This window comes from Xiphias gladius, chromosome 8, assembly GCF_016859285.1.
Source record: "Xiphias gladius isolate SHS-SW01 ecotype Sanya breed wild chromosome 8, ASM1685928v1, whole genome shotgun sequence".
Taxonomy (NCBI): domain Eukaryota; kingdom Metazoa; phylum Chordata; class Actinopteri; order Istiophoriformes; family Xiphiidae; genus Xiphias; species Xiphias gladius.
Window position 1 is genome coordinate 28,671,089 of NC_053407.1, and position 22,134 is coordinate 28,693,222.

General features: G+C 44.2%; 1 protein-coding gene across 1 annotated transcript; it reads right to left on the reverse strand.

Annotated features, from left to right (window-relative positions):
* Positions 1 to 6,541: 6,541 nt before the first annotated feature.
* On the reverse strand, positions 6,542 to 9,712 carry hyal6 (hyaluronoglucosaminidase 6). Its single transcript, XM_040133561.1, has 3 exons — positions 8,777 to 9,712; positions 8,264 to 8,353; positions 6,542 to 7,036 (listed from the first exon to the last, which is right to left on the reverse strand). Exons 1-3 carry the CDS (start codon positions 9,710 to 9,712, stop codon positions 6,542 to 6,544), a joined length of 1,521 nt encoding a protein of 506 aa, XP_039989495.1.
* Positions 9,713 to 22,134: the final 12,422 nt, after the last annotated feature.

The window sequence follows — 22,134 nt, forward strand, 5'->3', positions numbered from 1 at the left end:
AAATGGTGAGAAAACACAAAGTAGCTAGTTAGCTAGTAATACAACTATAAACTACTGCAAACAGAGCGTACACAGCAAACGTCATTTTTCTCATTTAAAAAATTTATTGTGATTGTTTTTCTCCCAGCTTTATCAATTTTAACACTATCACAACACTATATTACATAAATCTGTCTACAAAGGACCAATAACTTACTGATACTGACACTCAACCTTTCCTCAAGCTCAACTTTCACACTCAAATTTCAACTTGTGCTCAAGAATTTAAGAAAAATGAAAAAAGAAAATGAGATCCTTAGTTGTTCTCTCTGTACAGCAGTCAGGACTCGAACCTGCAACCATATTCGAGCTCACGTGTTACTGTAAAAGCTGTTGGATCCTTTCCTTCTTCAATAAATACTTTAATTTTGAAAGGAGTAAATTATGTGTTTTCCAGTTAGTCATCAGTCTTTGGTTACAGAAAACCGGAAGTGGAGCTGATTTCAACGTTTGTTTGTTTTTTAGCTTCTGAGGCTGTTTTGGAGGTGAGACATTCTCTCCATCTGGAACATCAGTCGCGAGTGTTTAGGCCTCGTTAATTGTTTGTGTACGTGGGTCACAAATGTTTAGCTGCTTTTCCTCCCAGCCTGTGATCAGCAGCAGCGGCAGATGAAGCTGATGGAGAGGCAGCAGACTCGGTGATGAGCAGCGGGTAAACAGCCGATCAGAGCTGCAGAGCCAGGGTCTGTTCACTCATGCAACAGTTCACATCTGATCACTTTAAGATTCTGGCTTGATTTGAGAAATTAACCCACCACTGAAAATAGACCTCAATAAATGCACTATTTCCTCCTGTTTGTGTAACAATTTCTCAAAAAGTATCATGTCCAGCTCTTTCAGGACATTACAGAGCCTTTTTTCAAAAAATAAATAAATAAAAATAAACTATATATCTGTGAGCAGTTTTTAAAGATGTAGGTCTCCAGTAGGAACCAATGGGCTTAGGGCCTGAGAGCCTCAGACAGGGTAGGGCAGTCAGGAAGTGCTGGGAGATGAACGAACTCATTGTTGGTCTTGGCCTTATCAAGGGCTGTGATGACAATAAGGAAAACAGAATAACACCACACTTATTCTTTAATTGGCTGTAAAATGCAAAATTAGGGTGAAGGTCCTTTAGAGGCTCTGTCCTGTAACTTGCTGATCACTGGCCTGATTTCTTAGAGTGAATTTTTGTTCCCTGATAAGACGCTAAAACTCCTGCTGAGTCTCTGCCAGCTTCACTGCAGACGAGCTGAATATCCAGCGTGACTGCTGACACCGAACTAAAGCTGATTATGGTTATTAGATAAAGTACAGGGGCTGACTGAAGCCTGAGGTCTGTAAAATTAAAGGTATTTGGTTTCTGTATATTTAAGACATATTGAATGATAAACCTCAGGAGTTTATCTTATAAAGTGGATACAGTGTTTTTGAAAAAGAACTTTTCAAATGTGGTTATGTAAAAACAGGGGAAATAAACAAACAGTTTTCTGGTATAACTTTCACTGACAGCATAATTTTCTCTGCTCTCACATTCTCAGGTTTTGAGTTTAGAAGTTGAAAAAGAATAAAAGACCCTGATATGAAACTGAGAGGAGTGTGAATGGCAGATGCTTCGGCTGTTCCCCGGCCGCCAATCTTCATAATCCGATAATAACACAGACAGAGACACACTGTCAGAATGATTCAAGTCACATTTACTCAAGAGGAGCTTCGAAGGCCGTGAAACATTCAATGTACACAGAGGATGAATCCTAATGATCTGCGGTGATCCTAAGACTTTAATCTAGTTCCCCCAGAAGGTCAAACTATACGCTTCATAAAAATTTCATGACAGGATGCAAGTCAAATCAGGTCTATTTTATTTATATCGTCCAAAATCACAAATTTGCCCGAAAGGCTCCATAACCTCTCTTATAAAGAGTCTATTCTCAAACCCTAGAACCAGATGAGGAAAAACTCTGCCAAAAACCCTTGAACGGGAAACAAGACTAAAGGGGCCGGTATACCCCGTCCGAACTGCTTGTCGGCTGGTCGAACAGCTTCAGCTAACATGCTGATGTTTAGCAGTTAAAATTACCATGTTCACCATCTTGGTTTAGCATGTTAGCATGCATTGTTCAAAAAAATGTCAACATGTTAATTAGCACAGAACACATTACACAGCTGTGGTTGCAACAACTGTCATTAATAGTTTTGTTGGCTTGGGTAAAAGTGTCTGTAAAATGTAAAAGTACTGAGAATATAAAATTTTAACCTGATGGTGGCGCTAGATGCAAAGTTAAGGGATCGCCAAAGTTATAATAATTCATCTTGAGGGGAACATGAATGTCTGCACCAAATGTCATGGCAAGCCATCCGATAGTCGTAGAATCATTTTACTATAACCACAGATGTCAACCTCAAGATGACGCCAGAGGAAAAGTCAGGGGATCGTTAGTCGTTAGGATTCATCCGCTGGGGACCATGAATGTTTCCACAAAATTTCATGGCAGTCGAGCCAATGGTTGTTGCTTCAGTCCGTCAGTCTGCAGTAGATGCCACTAAAATAAAGTTGAACTGACAGAGGAAGCACACATCGTGTATTACATGTTATTATATATGTGAAGTTATTGTTTTCACGTGCAAAATATTTGAAAATCTCTTGTGCCTATACCGTATGATGTGAATGTATCGCGTGATGGTTATGTTTAACCAGTTCGCATGTACTTTTTGTAATGTATCTGCAGCTTGGTGATATTTATAGAAATGAACTAAAACCAAAGGCTGCCTGGGAGGAAAGCGATTTGAAAACTGAAAGCCACTGGGTGATTGTGAAAGACGTCTGGGAGGCAGGAGTGAGGTCTGGGTGTGATCAGTTTTAATTATTACAAGAACTACCCATTTCCATTCTGGGCAGAGAGTTGCTTAATTGTGTTATTACTGGATAAACTCTCCATTTTTTAGGGCCAAGAAAGTATCCTGAGTCACTGTGTTTCTGTTCCTGGCAACTGATGATTATGTCCAAAACATGTTTAATGAACCGGTTCATCAGAAGGTGATTTACACAACAGCAGAGTACAGAAGGCCCTTTGCTCGTTGGAGTAGAAAGGTAAGCTTTATTCCAAAGTTGACAAAGATTGTGGGAATAGAGCATTTAAAGAGCAAAGAATGAGAAGACAGAGAGTATTGTGTATTGTTCTCTGTGCCCAGAGGCCATGATATACTGTAAATGCATTGATCCATTGTGAATGATGCAGCCATAAAAATAAAAAAAAACAATGTTTGGCACAGAGGATAACAACCTTTATTAGCCCTTTTAATTAACACGCGTATGTTAGCAAAAGGTCAATACTTTGAGTAATTTGGCTTGGCATAAATTCAGAAAATGTAGCCTGAACCGTTCATACGAACAGGCGGAACCTGTCACGTCAAGTCAGTATGATGTACATTTCCATCCGTCGTCACAACAGCAGTCAGGTCAAATTTATTTTTTAACAGATGAGACCGGGCGCATGACCAGAGGGTTTGACGGTTCGATCCCCAGAGCAGCAGGAAGACACCGGGGGAGAATAGTGAAACTCAAATTATGCTTCTTGTGTCAGGGGTTCCTCGTGATGTAAATTTCATCAGCTGCTCATACCCGCAGCCCCCGTGCAGTCGTCCATGTACAGACCATGTTGGCTGCATGTGGACCATCTGGACATGAGGACAGGTCCAAGTACGCAGACACCCTTTGCAGCATAAAGAGGACCTGCTGTCCCATCCGTTTTGGACTCCATCTGATCCTTAAAAGAGCAGCACTTATACCTCCCTCATTACCACCACTGAGGTGCCCTTGTGTTAATCCGATGCTCAAAATTGTTCTGAGACATCTCTGGTGGTGGGACCCCGGGGCTCTGATGTGTCTACAATGGATGAACCAGTCCAGCTCTTTCTCTCCTGATACAAAAAAAAATTTTGAATCTGTATACCAAACTGTGTGGAACGCAAGGGCCAGCTGTTTACCCCGCTTCTCTATGCTAAACCTCCAGCTCTGTGCTTCACACACGGACATGACATTGACATCCATCTGAACATCTCAGCCTCAGAAAGGCAACAAGCGCATTTCAGAAAAAGTTGAACTATTTCTCTCCTGCATTTTGCAGGAATTCACGAGGTAAAATGAGGTCAGCTCAGTTAATCTGCAGGTAAAACCTTTAATAACTCGCAGCTCTCTGATCCTCCAGCCGCAGCAGCTTAGGGATGAATCTCTAAACCGTCTTTTAAAATAAGTTGGTAAAGACTTTCATTTACACTCTGCTGACTTCAACACTTTCTGTGATCCACGTTTTGACAGTTTTACTTTTAAGAGGCCTGAATCACGAACCTCCAGATGCAGCAGGAGCTTCTGCTGCATCCTCTCACAACCCAGAACAGTGTTTGACACTCGGCCCTCCCTCCATCCCTTTCCCGTGGGACAGACAGGGACTACTGTTACATTGTTTTGATCATGTGACCCTTCCCGCCGCAGCTCGCTGTGACTCATTTGACCGACTGCACGGTCATCACCGAACTCCATTTTCACTTGGCAGCCTGATGAAGCCCTGGCTGTGATGTCGGCCTCATTACAGTCATTATCCCACATTTAAATTAATGGCCGAGACCGTAAACTAACTGAGGTGTCTTCCAAAGGGCGTTGGGGATTTATTGATCTTTTTCTGTTTATTACTTTTTTTTTTTTTAAAGACTCCAGTTCAGTTTCCCTGTCTAGTTTTGCTCTAAAGGTTTTTCACTATTTAAGTCAACTCAGAGACAAATAATCAGGAATCTGGTACAAGTCATTAGTTGGCTGTGCAAAAGGGCTAAAACACCAGATGCTGGATGCCAAGAAGCTCCTTAATTTTTATACTCTACTTTTAACTATGCAATGCATTTTCCTCAATTTTAGATAACTACTGAAGAAAGCATTTTAAAGTAAGCTAAGATAATAAGGAGTTGCAGTTAATCCTGGATACAGAGCCTGTAGATGGTTTTGTTGTGTAAGAAAATTTACAAGAGTTAATTCTTCAGGTTATCTATTTTATTTAGGCTGTAGACACACACAAACACATAAAGAAGAAGACTAAAAACTAAAGACTAAAAAGTTACACTAATTACATCGTGACTGAATGTCAGTGAAAAAGACAGATGAACCGATCGGAGGAGCAGTAGTTTACAGGAAAAGGAAACGTGACTGTTTCTTCTAGGAAAACCCACAGTGCATTTTCAAAGTCCAGCTGAAGTGGACATTTCGCTAAACCCCTCTCCTGAACAGCAATCGTCCAAATCATAGCTTAGCAACAGTACCTAGACAGACCTGTCTCCACATGCTGAAATGGTGTCAATGGGGGCTGTGGTAAGAGCAATACCCTGCATTTAAAGAGTTTAGAGGGTGGTGACTTTTTTTTTTCCCCTAGCCTTTCCAGAACCAAACAAACAAGAGCTAAAGTGTAAAGAACGGAGCAGCTCACTTTTCTTCTTTCTTCACAGTTGTCATTGTCAATGGGACATGGGAAGTGACAGGTTTCCCACAATTTTTTATAATTTCACGTAGAAAATTCAACAGCAACAGGCCGTGGCAGATCCAAATGAACATCAGGCTTTAACACAGACCTAAAGCAGAAGAAGTTTCTATCTGAGGCAGCTGAGAAGCCAAATGGCAGCGAGACAAAATAACACCCAAAGACGAGGGTGAATATGAGTTCAGGCGCATTGAATGACATTCAAACACCATGCACGGTTGTAATTCCAATGTTGCGTAGATAATGCGCTAACTCATTTCAAGCTAGCTACCATTAACATAATTTCACAGGCGTACTCAAACATCTTTTGAGTGTATTCGTGTTCTGAGAAGTTTATAGCTCGCCGTAAGGGAGTCAGTTTGGATTCACAACAGGTACAGTGGATTCACATGAGGACTCAGTTTTCACAGCAAAAAAAAAAGTAATTGAAACACCCATAGGTTGCCAGCGCTTGGACAGAGTGAGGAGCTTGGAAGGAGCCTGCAGTGGCAGCACTGGTCCTAAAGAAGTCAGTTGATGTGGGTTGGGCCCCCGAGCTAGCCGGAGGATGTGGATGAAGAAAAAGGTCTCCAGGCTACCTTGTTATGAGCCCGCTGTCACCACATCCTGGGCCTGGATAAAAAATAAAAAAAAAATTTAAAAAAGGCTGTTGATTTACAGAGTTTATGGTGGGTGCAGTGGTAATGTAGCATCTAAGGATGTTTTAGTGCTTCTTTTCCCCTGTTAAACCCCCTCAAAGTTATGAATCTGTCCTTTGAAATATTCCTTCAGGGTAAAAAGTCATTTTCACCACTGAGACGCACGTAAGATGACGTCAACTCAGTTACTGAGAGCTGACTTTGTATTTGCAGAGAAAAGTCAGCGCAGTCATTTTTTTCCTGGAGCAGAGTCTAGTGGACATTAGAGGACCTGCAGATGATCACACTTGTGGCTAACACTCCGCTGCGGCTGCTCATTCTACAGACCTTCCTGCCGTCGTCTCCACAGTGACCCCCTGGTGGCTACAGGATCAGACACTTGATAATCAGACAGAGTCCGAGAAACGTGATGACGCACAGACAGGAGAAGTGGAGGGACAGGAGGAGCAGGATATCTCCCAGCAGACTGTTCTCGTGGGGGTGAGGCAGAGGGATGGCGGGCTGAGGTGGGGGGGGGGGAGGAGGAGGAGGAGGGGGCGGAGCCTGGGGCATCTCGCAGTAAACACCTGTCCAGCCCCGGTAGCACTGACAGGTAAACTTGTGCTTCATGTCCAGGATGTCGTGGTTGTTGAGGTGACCGCTGACGTGGAAATGGGGGCCCCCGGGCGCCGGGTTGCGGCGGATGTGGAAGAAGCGTGGGTTCAGGTGCAGGTAGGCACCTGAGTCAAGGCTCTTGCGGACGCACCTGCCGTTCTTCTTGCACAATGCTTTGCTGCACAGCTTAGCTGCAGATGTGACATTGACGACATAATGTCCCAGCGGACCGTCGATGTACTTCTTCACCGTCAGACAGTTCCTCTGAGGGAGGCAGCAGACAAAACACACCATCAAAAGTCTGTTAAATTAAAGGATCACGCTCCTGTTTCTTCATGTTTTAAACCTGTAACTACAGATGGTCTCTACTTTACATTTTCCACACCGTGCCATCAGTTTTTAGACTTGTTTCCTACATTCCAGGCATTGATTTCTTTTTTTCTTTTTTTTTGACTCCATATACAACTTAGAAATAAAGTGCTGAAATATACTAAACCACTAATCATTATAGATGGACATTTACGAGGCTGTAGCTATTCGGTTTTTTTTTTGTTACGAGCAACGGCTCGCCGGCTTGGCCCCATGGTATGCAGCATATGCAGTTTGCAGTGGCAACCACAGTGGATGGATCTTTGCTCTTCTGTTTGTGCTTTAGGAAAGGCTTAAAAAGGACAGAAAGTAGCTAGGCATGCTAACACTAGCGCCCTATGTCAAAGCAGGCAAACACTTGAATATTCCTTACACTTTTGCAGTTGTGTTTTTAGTTTTAGAAAGTTATTTCTCTCTTGCTACAGCACCATACATCACCTCAGCAACTTCAGAACTAGTAATTGAGAACCAGTAGTGAGCAGTCACTGATGTTTGTCTTCAAGTACGGGGAAAGACCGGGACAGTCTGATGACATAATTGATAGAAATGTTCAAGTTAAGTGAGAATTAGCTAAGTTCCACCATTCCATCTGTGTGGTGTTAGGTTCTTTTAGTGACGATTATGAGATAGATTTAAGTTCTTCCTCAGGGTTTAAAGCTGGGTTTTGCTGTAAACAGGATGTAAAACAGTCCACAGTTGTTGTTGTTGTTGTCTTTTGGCTGCTCCAGTTAGGGATCACCACAACGGATCCAACAGAAAACCTGACCGCTTTCACACATAAATAAGAAGCAGTTGTCTCTGGGTTTTTTTTTTTACTAGTTGAGTTTGGTCATAAAAAAATCAAAAGCACTTTTTTGGAAACATAAAGAGGAGAATATAATGATGTCTGCATGTATTTATCCCAGTCAGAAATCATGAAGCTTTGTATTAAGCACTGTGGCTGCATGCGATTTACGTCATTAACATTTGCGGTTCTCTAATGCTTTGTGGCTTGTTTTATATAATGTATGGTATAATGTAGGGGTAATGCTATAACATAATAACCACTCAGTTTAAAGTTGTTCCTTTGATCTGATTTTAAGTGAATTTAAAGCTTTTGGTTGTTGTACTTTTTACCATCACCTGCGATCGAGCGTACTCCGATGAGCCCCAGAGGACGACACCTGATGCTCCCAAGGCGGCGCTCTCCCCTATCGTATGAACCAGGTCGCTCTGAAACAGAAACACGGGTATTTTTAGCCAGTAAACGTGTTTTATGACATATGCAGCGGTCCAACTGCTTCAGTCTCTTTCCCTCATTTTTTCATAATCTAGAAATGCTCTCTAGGCTACAAACACAGTGAAGAAGTGGGGAAAACATGGGAAAACATGTTTGAGGTACATGATCTACTATACCGACATTACTATAAAGACAGTGGCTTAAACAGTTTAATCACAATACTCACAAACACAGCCACCAGGGCAAACCAAGCGACCATAATGACAGACAGATCAGGTTTGAGGTTGATATATGCAGGTTTGTGAGCATTTCATTTGGTTCAGGCGTTTGACTCAGCAAATTCAGTGGTTTTCTGCTTGTTAAAGATGTCTGGTGAGCAGATGCTCTAAGCATCTGCCTAAAAGCTAAAAACTTACTTCTGAAAGTACCACAAAGGTGTAGGCATAGAAAGGTCTGGAGTAGACAAAGACGGGCAATGTGAAGTCTGTATGGGCAATGGAGGCAATCCTCATGGCTTCCTTCACCCGATAGTGGACAAACTTGACAGTGTTGGGGGAGGACTTGAGCTCGTAGTCCAGGTAGATGGACGGGTAGAGGGCCGTGCTCTCCTTCCAGAGCCACATCAGATGGTCATTGCGAACGTGCTCCACGTTGGGGCATTCGCCAGTGTACCGTTGAGGGTGCTGCTTGTACCCGTAGTTGTAGCAGTCTGGGAACAGATAAAACCCCCACAGCCCATCCGGCCTGCGGCCTTCAGCCACAGCTAAGGTCAGGTTCATGAAAGCCTGCCCAGCCCTCTCAAAACTTTCCTTCGCTTCCTTCTCCACCTTGCTCTCTGGCCAGTTTGGGTGAAGTTTCCGTATCTGTTCCTTGGACTTGTTGCGGTAGATGTCCTTGGAGCCCCAGTTTCTGACCCACTGAGGCCTCCAGTTCTCCCAGTCAATGACGCCCAGGCCTCGAAAATCCTTGTGAGGGATCAGCTTATCAATGTCAGCCCGGGCTTTGCTCAGGTGTTTGGAGATGCTCTGGTTCTGTGGCAGTCCACCATTAACAGGGACCCCGGAGTTGGAGTAGTATGGGTAGTATCCCAGGTGGCTGTGGTAGAATATGGTGACATTCGGTCCACTGAGGGTTTCATTGAGGTTTGCTACGATGTCAAAAACACTGAGGTCCAGGTCCACCTTGAATCGAAGGCGGCAGGATTCAGTAGGAGCGTTCCACACTACAACGAAAGGCCGGTGAGGGATCAGAGGTGCACGGGCCGGCTTCATCTGTTCACCCCTAACTTGGAGCTGTACTCCGACGCCAAACCACAAGAACAGCACTAGGAGATGGAGCCCCATCTGCACCATGGCCCCCGAATATTCATGGAGCAATTAGTGGTCCTACAAAGGCAGAGGGGAGAAATTACATGTTTATAGAGAAAATAAACACATCATGTCCTTCAGTGAGCAGACACAATCAGACAGGCCTGCGAGAGGACACATGAGTGATGATCACTGAAGTGATTGCTCCAAATTCCAAAACACAGCAAAACACAAAGCTCCCCTGTTCTCTGACGGAGCTGGACTATGATGAAAAAGATGCCGGTTCAAATCCCAGAGCAGCAGAGACAGTGTGGACAGAGAGAACAATCAGGATAAGCTCGCCCCTCTCCCTTACTTTTCATCATTTAACATCCATTTTAAACTCAGAGACGCTTCTACCACAGACAGTAGGGCTCTGCTGCAGCTGTAACACTGCTGTAGTAAAGAACCCATCTACTGCACTTTTTCCTATCATAACTTTAACAATTAGCTGGTTTCCCTTTCTGGGAGAAATGTGCACCTCTGCTCTTCTGGTGGCGGTTAAGAATTCTGAATGTCGACATCATCTTTCTGCATGGCGAGCTGGATACCCAGCTACATCTGAGAAAAACAGTGCAACAACCAAAACTACTGTGCTGACTGAAAGTAGTGACCGGACGGATACGAATGAAATGCACATTCTGTCTGATTATCAGGATATTGGGGGATGTCAGCAGTTCTTTTTGATGTAATCTTAAAAATGAATTGCTGGTCTTGGGGCCAACACAGTTAAAAGGTCAAGATAAGGCTTACGTGAAAAACTTACAGATACATGTATACATCTCTGTTTACAAAATCAAAGTAGGTGACATGCATTTTTGAGTAGCTTCAGGTTGAAGCAGTTATTTCGCAGTGAAATTCGCTTAAACAAAATCTGTATTCCCTTCGAGAACCACAACCACAAAGCGTAAGAATTCATTCTGTATATACTCAGTTGCACATACAGTACATACTCAAATACATTTCGTCTTTTCATAGCTCTGCTTTTTATTTCCTTTTCTGTCATTCTTCTGAAGCTTTTCCTTCCAGCTCTTTATGTAACAACCCCCCCTCCCCTCCACACACACACACACACACACCCTCCCCTTGTAATTGCTATTGGCGCCCCCTCATATGCAAGTAATTCATATTTCAGGTTTTCCAAAGTCGGGGGAAAGACATTGTGACCCAGCTCTTGGGAAACATGACCACTGAGTTGGCCTCCAAGGACGCAACAGAAAATCTTGCATTATTCTCTTTGCAGGATTGTAACTAGAGCAGGGTTGGAGGACACCATCAGTGGGCTGAGGCTTCTCCGATCATCTCAACCTTTCATTCACGTAAGGAAGCGCTGACCTTGAGCTGATGTTCTCTGATGACTTTAATGGCACGAGAACTTTATTATTGCAGTAATCTTGGATGTGGATCAGTGAGGGGAGAGCTGGAGGAGAAGACGGTGGAAGATTGAGGACTCAGAGTTCAAGTCACAAATAAATTGTCAAAATTATTCCTTCAGAACATCTTAAGAGGGCTGTAATTTACCATAAACTTTCCTTATGTCCAGCTCAGCTTAGGGAAGTATTTCTTAACCCTGTGTGTCTCGCACCAGTTTCATAATCCTCCAAGCCTGATGGTTTTTCTGGGGATGCTGATCCAAGACTAACAGAGTGTGGTGAAGCCACTCAGACTGTCCTCCAAACCACCAAAAAGGCCCGGAGCCTCTGGAAATGCCGTGACTCCAGACCACAAGAAAGACCTCCCAGACACAAAGTCTGAGTTCAAACTGACACGGGAGACTCATTTTAATGTTTTTTCCTCAGACAGACACAACAGAACAGTGAAAGGTACCTGAACTCAACCAATTGGATCCAGATGAGGACGGGGGGGTAGGCTGTCAGCGTGGGTGATGTTTTTCCACGCTATTGGGTTGGCTGTATTGAGGGCAATGTCAGTCAGTCAGTCCAACACTTTGGTCCAGATAATATCTCAACAACTATAACTACTGGATGGATTGCCATAAATTTTGCACAAACATTAATGGTCCCCAAAGAATCCTGATTACTTTGGCGATCCCCCGAATTTTCCTCTAGTGCCACCATAAGTTTCAGTTTTAAGGATCATATAAGGATCAACTGGTTCAGACATACAGAGTCCATATGGAGGAAACTATCGTACCTTATTAACTGAGCTGCACCATTCAGTCTTATTCAAATAAGACACAAGTCAGTGGTAAAAATGCAGCCTTTGAATAAAGTACGTGAACTTGTTGTTCACTTTAGCGACTGATCTAACGTGGTTGCTGACACTTAGCAAGCTCGGCAGGTGAGCGAGCCAGACAGTCTCAGTTGCTTTCTGTGCTTCTTTCTATTTTGTCTATACTGGGGCATATTGTTAACAAGATTGTACATCGTTTTCATTCAGCAGAGAGTTATTGAAGATAGAAAAAAGCTCTCCAAGCTGGTGAACTCGCCAAGTGTCAGTTTCCAAATTGATTAGGAGGTTTAAATATGCAGTTGTTTGCAACGTACATATTATTGTTTGATATTGGTTAAAGGCTGAGGCTAAATTTAACAGTTCCTGGGGAAAAAGTCTGCATTCTCACCAGCTGATGAACCATGAGGAGACATGAAAATAAGCAAACAGCTGTGTTCTTGAATTTCACCATAGAGCCTGTTATTCCTAGTGTTATAATTATGATCAGGAAAAAAGAGTCACAGACCTGCTGTGCCTGGCTGCAGATGCTAAACTGATTTGTGTCAGGTTCTGGGTGTCAGGCTGGTCCGGATGAGTCTGAGTGGGGGGGTTTGATGCATGACCAGTACGTACAGTGTAGCGTGGAAAACACGGAGCCAGCCTTGAATTAACAGTTAACCCAGCGTCAATGTCCAGCAGCCAGAGACAGAGTGACTGTCATTATCTAGCAACGCCACAGTTCATGGGGAGCGTGTGTTTGTGTGTGTGTGTGTGTGTGTGTGTGTATGTGTGTGTGTGTGTGTGTGTGTGTGTGTGTGTGTGTGTGTGTGTGTGTGTGTGTGTGTGTGTGTGTGTGTGTGTGATTGTGTGTGTGGGTGTGTGTGTGTGTTGGGGGGCCGCATGTGTGAAGTTGCAAATGTGTCTGAAAGATGAGGCCAGTTTTACTTAATAAGTGAGATGATTTAACAAACTACTCTCCAGGACCTGATCCATAACGGTCACTCGAAACAAGAAACCTGACCTGAAAGCAACCCAATGACAGCCAGAACTGGTCCGAGCAGACCGGATGATAATTAGACCTGATGCAGACTGTGGTGGACCTGAACAGACCCAAACAGCAGCATGATGCTCCACCAAGTAACAAGCAGAGTGATGATGATTAGGATTGAGGATCCACTTGGGTATTGACACACTGACACCCAGACCTGAGACCTGCAGCGATACAACAGGATGCCACCAGACCTGGTTGGGCTGAATATCGCTTGGAACCGGCCTGAGTCTCATATACTTTAAACCAAGCTGACCCACGTCCCTTTCGTCCAGAATGTGAACACTAGCTGCGAAGCTGGGAACCTGAAAATGGTACTGTATCTCAGTCTAATTTCTGAGCAAGCTCTAAGACTTTCGGTGCCTCTCTCGCAGTTCTGTCCCACCTCGCTGCTGACCGATAATCGCAAAGCACGCTAATACGTTTATACGTTTTATTTTCCGTGTTGAAAATGGCCCTTTACATAATCAGAAGTGAGACACAAATGTAACTGAAGGGGTGCAATTATAGGTACATCAACTATAGGTCCGAGGCTGGATCAGTGAATAAAGTAACGCCTGCACAGCGACTCCAAGCCGCAACATTTATTCAAAAAGACAACTTTTCAATCCAGATCGGATTTTCGTCTGGGTCGTAATGCTTAAGGAAGGAACCCACAAACATGTACACTATATACACACCTATAGGCTGACAGGCTCTATGACGACGCGTACGAGTAACCATCCAACCTGCCCAGGGTGATAAACATCTCAAAGCCGTTGACAATTCAAGATACATCACAGTGCGTAGACGTACATCAAATGATCAACAATTACATCAACAAATAAAGTTAGAATCTAGAGAAAAGGGGGAACCTTTTTGTACACAGGGCATCCTTAAATTAATATATAACACAATAAAATCACTTAACAAAAACTATACACACGCGTTGTATTTTTCTTCTAACGTGTGATGTTGGAGGATAAGAGGGATTGGCATGAATAAATCTAAATCTGAACGCCATTCTCCCTTTGGAGATCAATGTGCTCAGTACCTAGGGGAGAGAGGGGACACTGGATGTGTGGGTGGCACGCTAATACATTTGTACATCATTGTTTGCTCAAATTAAGAAGTTCTTTGCGTGATAATTTCTCTATAAAATATAACACATGCTTGCAAAAAAATCTTTGCACATGCAACACGTTGGTCTGGAACAAGATTCGGTTTAGATTTTCGCGCTCCACCAGGGGAGCTATCCTTTACAATTGGATGACCCCGTGACCTTTCCTCCAGCGCCACCCTCAGCGCAGACTTGACATTTTTAGCTCCACTGCTGGTAGGACTCTTAGTGTAGCCAATTCATCGGGAAGTTGTTTGTTCTGTCCAACGTTTGTGCCACTCATATGCCTCTAAAAACACACGGATGAACTCTACATTTGCAGCTCAGTTTGGGCCTCAGTCTGCTTCAAACTAAGTGCTTCTTGGATCGTCGATAAATAAAAACAGACCAGTTCTTTTGACGCCTACAGAGGCCTTTACACTCCATCACTCTCACACACACTGACTATATCTGGTTCATTTCCAACTTTCAGTGGAGTCTTTATTATTTTCTTGTGTGGTTTTCAGGCTGCGGTCTCTCTGCTGCACTTTCCAGATGTGATTATATGGTTTTTTTAACACCAGCGCTCAGACACTTCACTGCTGCAACGGCGAGAAGCTGTGTGTTACATTTTACTTTCACAGTTTAGTCATTAAGCCCGTCTGTCCACCTATCTGTTTATGATTATTTTTTATCCCTCTGGAACATAGAACCTCAAACTTAACTGTTCAGTCTGACAAAAAAACTCTTCTGAAAACTCCAGTATATCTGACTTGGTGCTAAATAATTCAAAAGTGTCTGAAAAATCAATATATTATGGACATCGCATGTAAGACAGAGTCCATATTTCAAGGTAATTAAACCCAAATTATGTGGATGCCAATGCACCAGTATCTGTCGCCTTGACAGCCCCAACTCCAGAGTCACACAACCATCCTGAGTTGTCCGATGACGGGAAGGTTTGCATTTCATAAGCGCTGGGAATCTTTCCCTTTTCTACCATCCATCCTTTATGATGTGAAAACAACAAGAGGCTTGAAGGGTGGCGGTATGTTTGGAGGCGTCTTACCATGATTGACGGCTGTCTCATTCTATCAAACTGTAACTACAGAGAGCATGAAACTATCAAGCTCAATTACAAGCAGAGATCTGAATTTGTGAAATGGGACTGGACTGACCAAATGACTGGTAGGAATAAATCCTGCTTGAGACCAAAAGCTGGACTCGGTTCATACTGTGAAGCAGGGCGGTCCACCAGTCTGGCCTGGAATCGGTTTTTAAAGTCTTTCACTAAATAGAGCTTGAAATAAATTTCACGCCAAGATCACCAACATGACAAGAACATCATGGCAATCCTCCAGTGAAAGACTGTTGCCAAGAAATGGCAGGAACAAAAATTTTAAAAACAACAACTAAGGAAATGCTTACAGAGATATTTTTTTATGATGCTACTAGATTAGATCTGTAAAGACCAAACCTGCCATTTATGGTCTGATCAGGTAAATCCTTTCAGTAGTAGGAACAGAAACAGTTTTATGATGAGGATGACGTACCTTCCCGTCTCTGCGGACCATGCTGAGGGTCAAGGCCTCCTTTCGGATGATTTCCTTCCTTCCGCCTCTAATGTTTTAACCTCAGATACAGAGATTGTCTGAAATGCTGCTGAAGTCTCTCTGTCCTCCCTCTCTCAGGTCCCCTGGGTGTTATTGGGGCAGAGATGCCCCGCTATTGTTGGTGTAGCCCCTCCTCACTTGTGCCAAACGGGACTCTCATTTACAGGGACAAACAGGAGATGAAGCCCTGGAGAGTAAACAGGCTGTAGCACATTTTGTGGATCTTAGGATCTATTGTGGACTATAATTACCTGGGGACTTTAGGAATTTACCCCCACAATAACAACCATTTCTTTCCCTTCTTGATGGAGAAAAAAAAAAATGTTGGCCTTCACAACGTGGACTTCACAGCAGCGAGGATGTGATACTGCAACATGGACGTTGTGTGTTTAACTCTGTTGTGTGATTGTCCGAAACGCACAGATTAGTATCAGAGAAGTGGATTATGCAAAGTGATTGGAGAAGTTTTCTTTGATAAAATCAGACTCCGGACAGGGCCATATCCGGGACTTTAGAAATGCTGAAGTTACTCGCTGTCAATCACTTTCCAGCCTGTGTGCTATAAACCATTAAAAAAATAATCACATTAAAAACATTTTATGACAAGTTTAAAAAGGTTAGGACACTTTTTAATCGCCCGACCACAACTCTGCACTGAGGATTTCATGGGTCCCCTAGGTCCTAATATGAGGGGTCTGAGTCTCTCCAAGGTCCCCATAGTGCACATCGCCCCACCCCAGAAACTCTTGAACCGATCACCAAAACAAAACGGTTTGGTTGACTTTTCAGTTCTTTTGTACGTACATTTTTATTTCTTAATATGAAGATTCTCCACATTTCCAAGAAAGGAACAGTAAGAAAAACCTTTTACCACTTAATTTACCTGTCTGTTGGTCTAAAAGCAGCTAAATTTAAATACTGAACCAAGTGTTAGTTTTTAAAATGTGTCTCCTCCCAGGACGCCAAACTCCCTTCAGTGGTAGCTATGGCCCTGATTCCTGACACCGTAGTGACCCTGGGACAGGCGTTGCGCCCAGCCAAGTTTCCCTCGCGGCCTAGGGAACATCTGCAGGACTGAAAACCGACCCCCGGCACCCCCGCGCCTCCGCGTCAGCGTCGCAGAAACGCGCAGAATCACCGGTTTACGCCCGCACAGGCAGACGGACTCGACACCCGGGCTGACGGCGCGAGTAGGTCACACTGGCTAAACATGCACTCGGCTTAGGGAAACGTGGGCTCACGTAAGGTGCAATCACAGTAGCTCCCTTCAGCTGGAGACTTTCCTGGGGAAAGGACCGAGCAGAAAACTGCAGGTGGGGAAGAGATCCCTGCTGTGCTTTTTGGCCTCAGCGGGCTCTTAGGGAGAAGACCTACCGAACGTGGTGCGACACAAGGCAAAGATCCATAAGAGAGAGCGGTGTGAAAATGTCCACTTTATGTAGACGAGGGCAAAATTCAGTGAGTCCATGGTAATTTGGCAAAAGTTTGACCTTTCCCTGCTGTGATTAAACATTTGTGGAGGAAAAACAAAACCCCATGATTTCGTTTGTTACAGGCGTGTGTCACCGTCCAGCGACAGATTGGCCCCCTGGACCGAAACATGCCAGCAGCTGGACACTGACCACTCTTCTCTGTCTTTGTGATTCGTGTGGTTTGTGCCGCTGGACTAATGAGGTACCACGTGACGCCACCAGTGTTAAAAGATGTGTTCAGACTGAACGCTGAGCTCGCGATTGAACAGAAAGTCGGTGGTTTTAAAACCGCTGTTTTTTTTTTTTTTTTATGGTAGCCCCCTCACACACAGAACGGTGTCTTGGTGATGCCTCAGCATACACCATTATCATCCAGCGATGACATCCTCTAGGAAGGTTCACCTCTCATCTCTGCCCCTACTGACTGCTCCGGTGTGCGCTATGAGCGGTGGAGCACCAAATGGCACAACGCTCCACTACGTAGTGGAGCAGCACCAGCAGCATCAGCAGCATCATCAGCATCATCATCATCATCATCATCATCAGCATCATCATCAGCAGCAGCAGCAGCAGCATCATCAGCAGCAGCAGCAGCATCAGCAGCATCAGTGAAGCAAAACTGTGAGCGTTCATGGAAAGTTTTCTGATCGGTCTGAGTCTTGAGGTTGTCACAGAGTAACGGATCTGGGAAGCTCAGACTTTCCGACATCAGGACACACGGGTCAAGCCTTTCCTGTCCCCAGAACTTCATTGGAACATTTCTCTGCTGTCATCACAGACCTCTCTTACTTTTGTCCGCCAGCTTTGCTCTCACCAACGTCGCCTAAGTGCAGCGATGTTATGGTGAATTGCTCATTTCAACCCGCTTAAGAGAAAATCGTACGGGGGAGAAAACCGGTGAATGTCTAAAGTTCTCTTGAATGACTTTTAGCATTTGTGCTTGTGGGCGATGAGCTGATCCAGTCCAAAGTCAGCGTCCTGTCTCGGGTGTGACAGGGCGTGATGAGGGAAGATAGACGGACAGACCGTGCTACCTTCAAGGTAACTGCGAGACAAATGACCGGTCACCTGTGTTTCTGCCAAAATGCTTGTTTCCCCGGGGCCTGGAGCCCTGGGTCCTCGTCTCAGGGGTCGGGAACTTTACGCCCTTTGGACTGTCCGGTTTTTCTGACTTGTTTCTTCTCTCTGATCAGAGCAGAGCGGCGGAGGCGAAGCAGTTCCCGCCAGCTGTCGAGACGCGGGTCCGTGTTGGTTGGAGACGCACGGAGCTGTGCGAGCCGGGGTGCGGGCCGGCATCCGCAAAGCACAGTCATCGGTCTGAGTTTTTCTCCGGCGGGAGCTGGCGTGCAAGCTTTCAGAGGCTTCGCGCCTGCATTAAGCTGCATCTCGGGTGACCCGGCAGCGTGTAACCTCGTGAGACTTCAGCCAGAAACAAACCGATCGATCAGAATCTGCTCTAAAAGTGTTCAGACACATTTTGACACGTTAAAACACGGCAAACGTGCCCGAGACACGCATGCAGGGGCTGCACCAGTGGGACCTTTTGTATGTATTGATCTATCTAGTCTAAATGCACTTCAATTTTCCATAACTTCTGTGTGTTTTCAGTGCTTTTAGCCACGTTTTTTGGGGTTTTAGCGATGGAAAAGATTGGTCTGGTCCAGACGGAAATATCACAATAACTACTGGGTGGATTGTCATGAAATCTCGAGTGTCATGGTCAGACTGCTGTGGTCACAAAAGAACTGGTTCGTACAAGATGTTATCTGACCACGCTGGAAGTCAAAAGTGTTCATAGTTGTTTCAAATGGCGACACAAAGCCAGCCGTCACAGCGCGAGGGGGGGGGCACGATATCATTCAGACATGGGAGATAACAGGGCGCATTTTGAGACAGTCTCCCTTGAAGTCATGCGTGACGTTGCACCCACGTTGCATTCACCAAAACTGACCGAAATAGTTGTGTGAAGACTGGGGACAGGAAGCTCGAGAGAGGAGCAACCGGGGCCACTCGCTGCGTAAAGTGGCCACATTTGGCGGAGAGTGTCCCGGCAGGAAACGGCACAGACAGGCAGGCGTGGTGGCTCCCATCATGCCGCTCGGATGCGGTTTTTATTGGATTACACTGGCAGACCGAGAGAGGGGAGCCCAGGTTACGTCTGGCCCACGGGGGAGGACTCTGGGAAGACAACATCAATACAGACACCACTCCAACTGGTCCGAGGCCTTCGTGTAACCGATGAGTGAATTTCAGTTGATTTTTCTGATCTGAAATGACGCATGCAACCGGTGTTCAGTTGGTTGAAATCTGCAAGCTCACCCCCTAGATGCCACTAAATCCTGCACACTGGTCCTTTAAAATTAAAATCCTATTTAAAAAAAAATATTCCATCCAAATATGTTTCATTAAAATATTGTTATTTTTTGAAGTATTGTATTGATACTTGCGTGTAACGTTGGCTATATGTGGGGTGTGCAGTACTGCCGAGTAAAAGGGTTACTTTTTTCAACAGTGATTTTTAACAGTTTATCAGTGGCATATCTCCTGTCGCCAGTAGGGGGCGCAGCACGTATCAGAGGTATGGTAAAAAAATTACCTGTCTGGTCGTTTGGGTTGGAGGACGTGTTGGATTGGCGGAATGCAGCCCTTAACCATACTGATGGTCATCTATCAGAGAAAGAAACCGATCGTCATCAGCCGGTAACAAAGCGACTGCAAATGTCTCGGCTCCTGGTTTCTTTTTTTTTTTTTTTTTACGATAGGTCCCTTAAAGCTGTAATGCCAGGGACAGGTTTCCCTGGGCCCATGAGACGAGGCCAGATGGAGGAGCAGAGGGCACTCTAAAAGAAAATGTGCCATGAGGGGATTTTTGGGGACAAATTGTGTCCAAGTGTTTTAGGGTATTTTTAGTACTAGAACTGTTATTTCAACCAGGGGCCTCTTTTAGCCGTTTAGCCTATCTGTTGTTGGTGCTTTGGTTTTTTTTTTGTTTTTGTTTTGTTCCTGCCACGTTAACGGCTTCATCTGATGCGTGTCACAAACCCTTTTTTCTCCCCAGCTGGGTTTTGATCATGTACCATGCTCCTGCCCTGTGCTCAGTTTGGCTGAAACCGGAGGAGAGGTGAGGCGGGACAGCCCAGTGTCTCATGCCATCTAGTGGTGTCATCAGCGAAATACAGTAATAAATAGTGCATCATTCTCATTGTTTCGCTCACCTTTCTGTTAAATAATGGATCATTTTTACATATCTGAGCCTCCGACGGTTATTTAAATGGAAAAATGTGAGAAGTTCAGAGGGGAAGTTACACTTTGGTGAAGCTAACAAATCCCAGTCACGTGCAACGTGACAACTGGTCCCAAGTAGACACTACTTTTTTGCAAGGTGTCACAAGCCCAAAAGTTTACAAACCACCGATTGAATCTTTAACAATGCTTTTTATTTTTTCAATGTGAGATCTTAATGAGGCACATCTTTACATATGTGACAGTACTATCAATTCATCACACTTTACTCAGTACTACAGTACTGGCCCTTCACTGTCTCTGTACTTGTTGTTGTTCTCTTTTTCGTGGTCTCCGTTCTCACCACGTACACTGTCGCACTGAGGCAAAGCAATGGCCTTGGCCTGCATGCAGAATAGTGCACGTGGAGAGATTTCGCCAGTCTTACACCTTGAACTTAAATCTGAAAATTAACTGATTACTATAACACCACCGCTCGAAAAAAAACCCATCTCAATCATCAAAATACACAGATGTTGCTCTTTTAAACTTACAAACTAATCACAAAAACAAAAATATTGCAATAATGATTTATTTTCAGAATCATTTATTATCTTGTGTTGCCCCACGGGAGCAGAAAATAGACCAGAATGCAGTGCAGCCACGAGAGTTTCAGATTTTGTCGAAAAAGGCTTTTATAAAATATTTCTCTTTATCTGTATCAATCTCTGGAAAAGGAATCCAGGGATCTTTCAGTGGAATCTGATGGCGATGAGTCAGACTGAAGGAAAGTAGAGGAGGAAAATGTTCAAATCTGACAGAAATGCTGAAGGACTGAAAGAGGAGGGCTGGTTTTCCTCGGTCTCGATGAAACATCTGATGCACAGCAAATTCGGAAAAAAACCCCAGGAGACTCCAGGACAAGAGGGGAGGAAGAGAGCAGATGAACTTCGTCGGATCTATATCAGTTTAGCAGAGTCTGCTCTGCTGGATATCTGCTGCCTCAGAAACCAACCAAAACAAACCCCCCCTGCCCCCCGCCGCTCACCATCTGTTAAAATTAAGATGTCTGGTGTTTGTCTTTGACAGGTGTGTTTGAAACAAGATAAAATAAGCTGGAACCCTAATGATTCATGAGGAAAAAGCTACAGCCACAGTGTTGGGCCTGAACACTGTGGCTCAACCTCAGCCTTAAATACTCATCGTGGACCATTTTTCCTCCAATCATGTATTTATGTCTCTGTTCTTACTATTTAACACTTTAAAAAAGGGGTTTATGTTATTTTAATTTACGGCTTAATGTTTCCATGCTGTTTTGCTTTCTTTGTTGTATTGTAATGAATTATGTGAAGCACTTTGAATTGCCTTCGTGTACGAATGTGCTATACAAATAAACTTGCCTCGCCTCGCTTCGGCATAGTAGGGACATTTTGTCACTTAAATTCAACGCTCTGGTCAAGACAAGAGAACAAGACTAAGAATCCGCAGCCTCGATAGCAGCTCTTTGGGACGGCAATGTTTGGAGCTAACTGCTAGCGTTCGCATGCTAACGCGCTCACAACAACATCGCCGTCGTGCTGATGTTTAGGAGGTTTGACGTTTGCCATTTCCACGATCGCAGTTTAGCAAGTTAGCATGCTAACATTTACTACTTAGCACTGAACACAAGGTACAGCTGAGAGGATCAACAAAGTCAGTTGGATTCACCCTCTGGGGACTGTGAGTGTTTCTATCAGATTTTGTCTGCATCAAAGTGGTGACTTTGGCTAAAAAATACTGTATCTCAACAACTGGTGGTCAGATCATCCTACAATGTCCAGATC

Excerpts from the sequence above, each read along its gene's own strand:
- hyal6 (XM_040133561.1), bottom strand. The coding sequence starts at position 9,712 with ATGGTGCAGATGGGGCTCCATCTCCTAGTGCTGTTCTTGTGGTTTGGC. Across the intron at positions 8,354-8,776 it reads CCTTTGTGGTACTTTCAGAA|AGCGACCTGGTTCATACGAT; the intron begins GTAAGTTTTTAG and ends TTTCTGTTTCAG. Across the intron at positions 7,037-8,263 it reads CGGAGTACGCTCGATCGCAG|AGGAACTGTCTGACGGTGAA; the intron begins GTGATGGTAAAA and ends TGCCTCCCTCAG.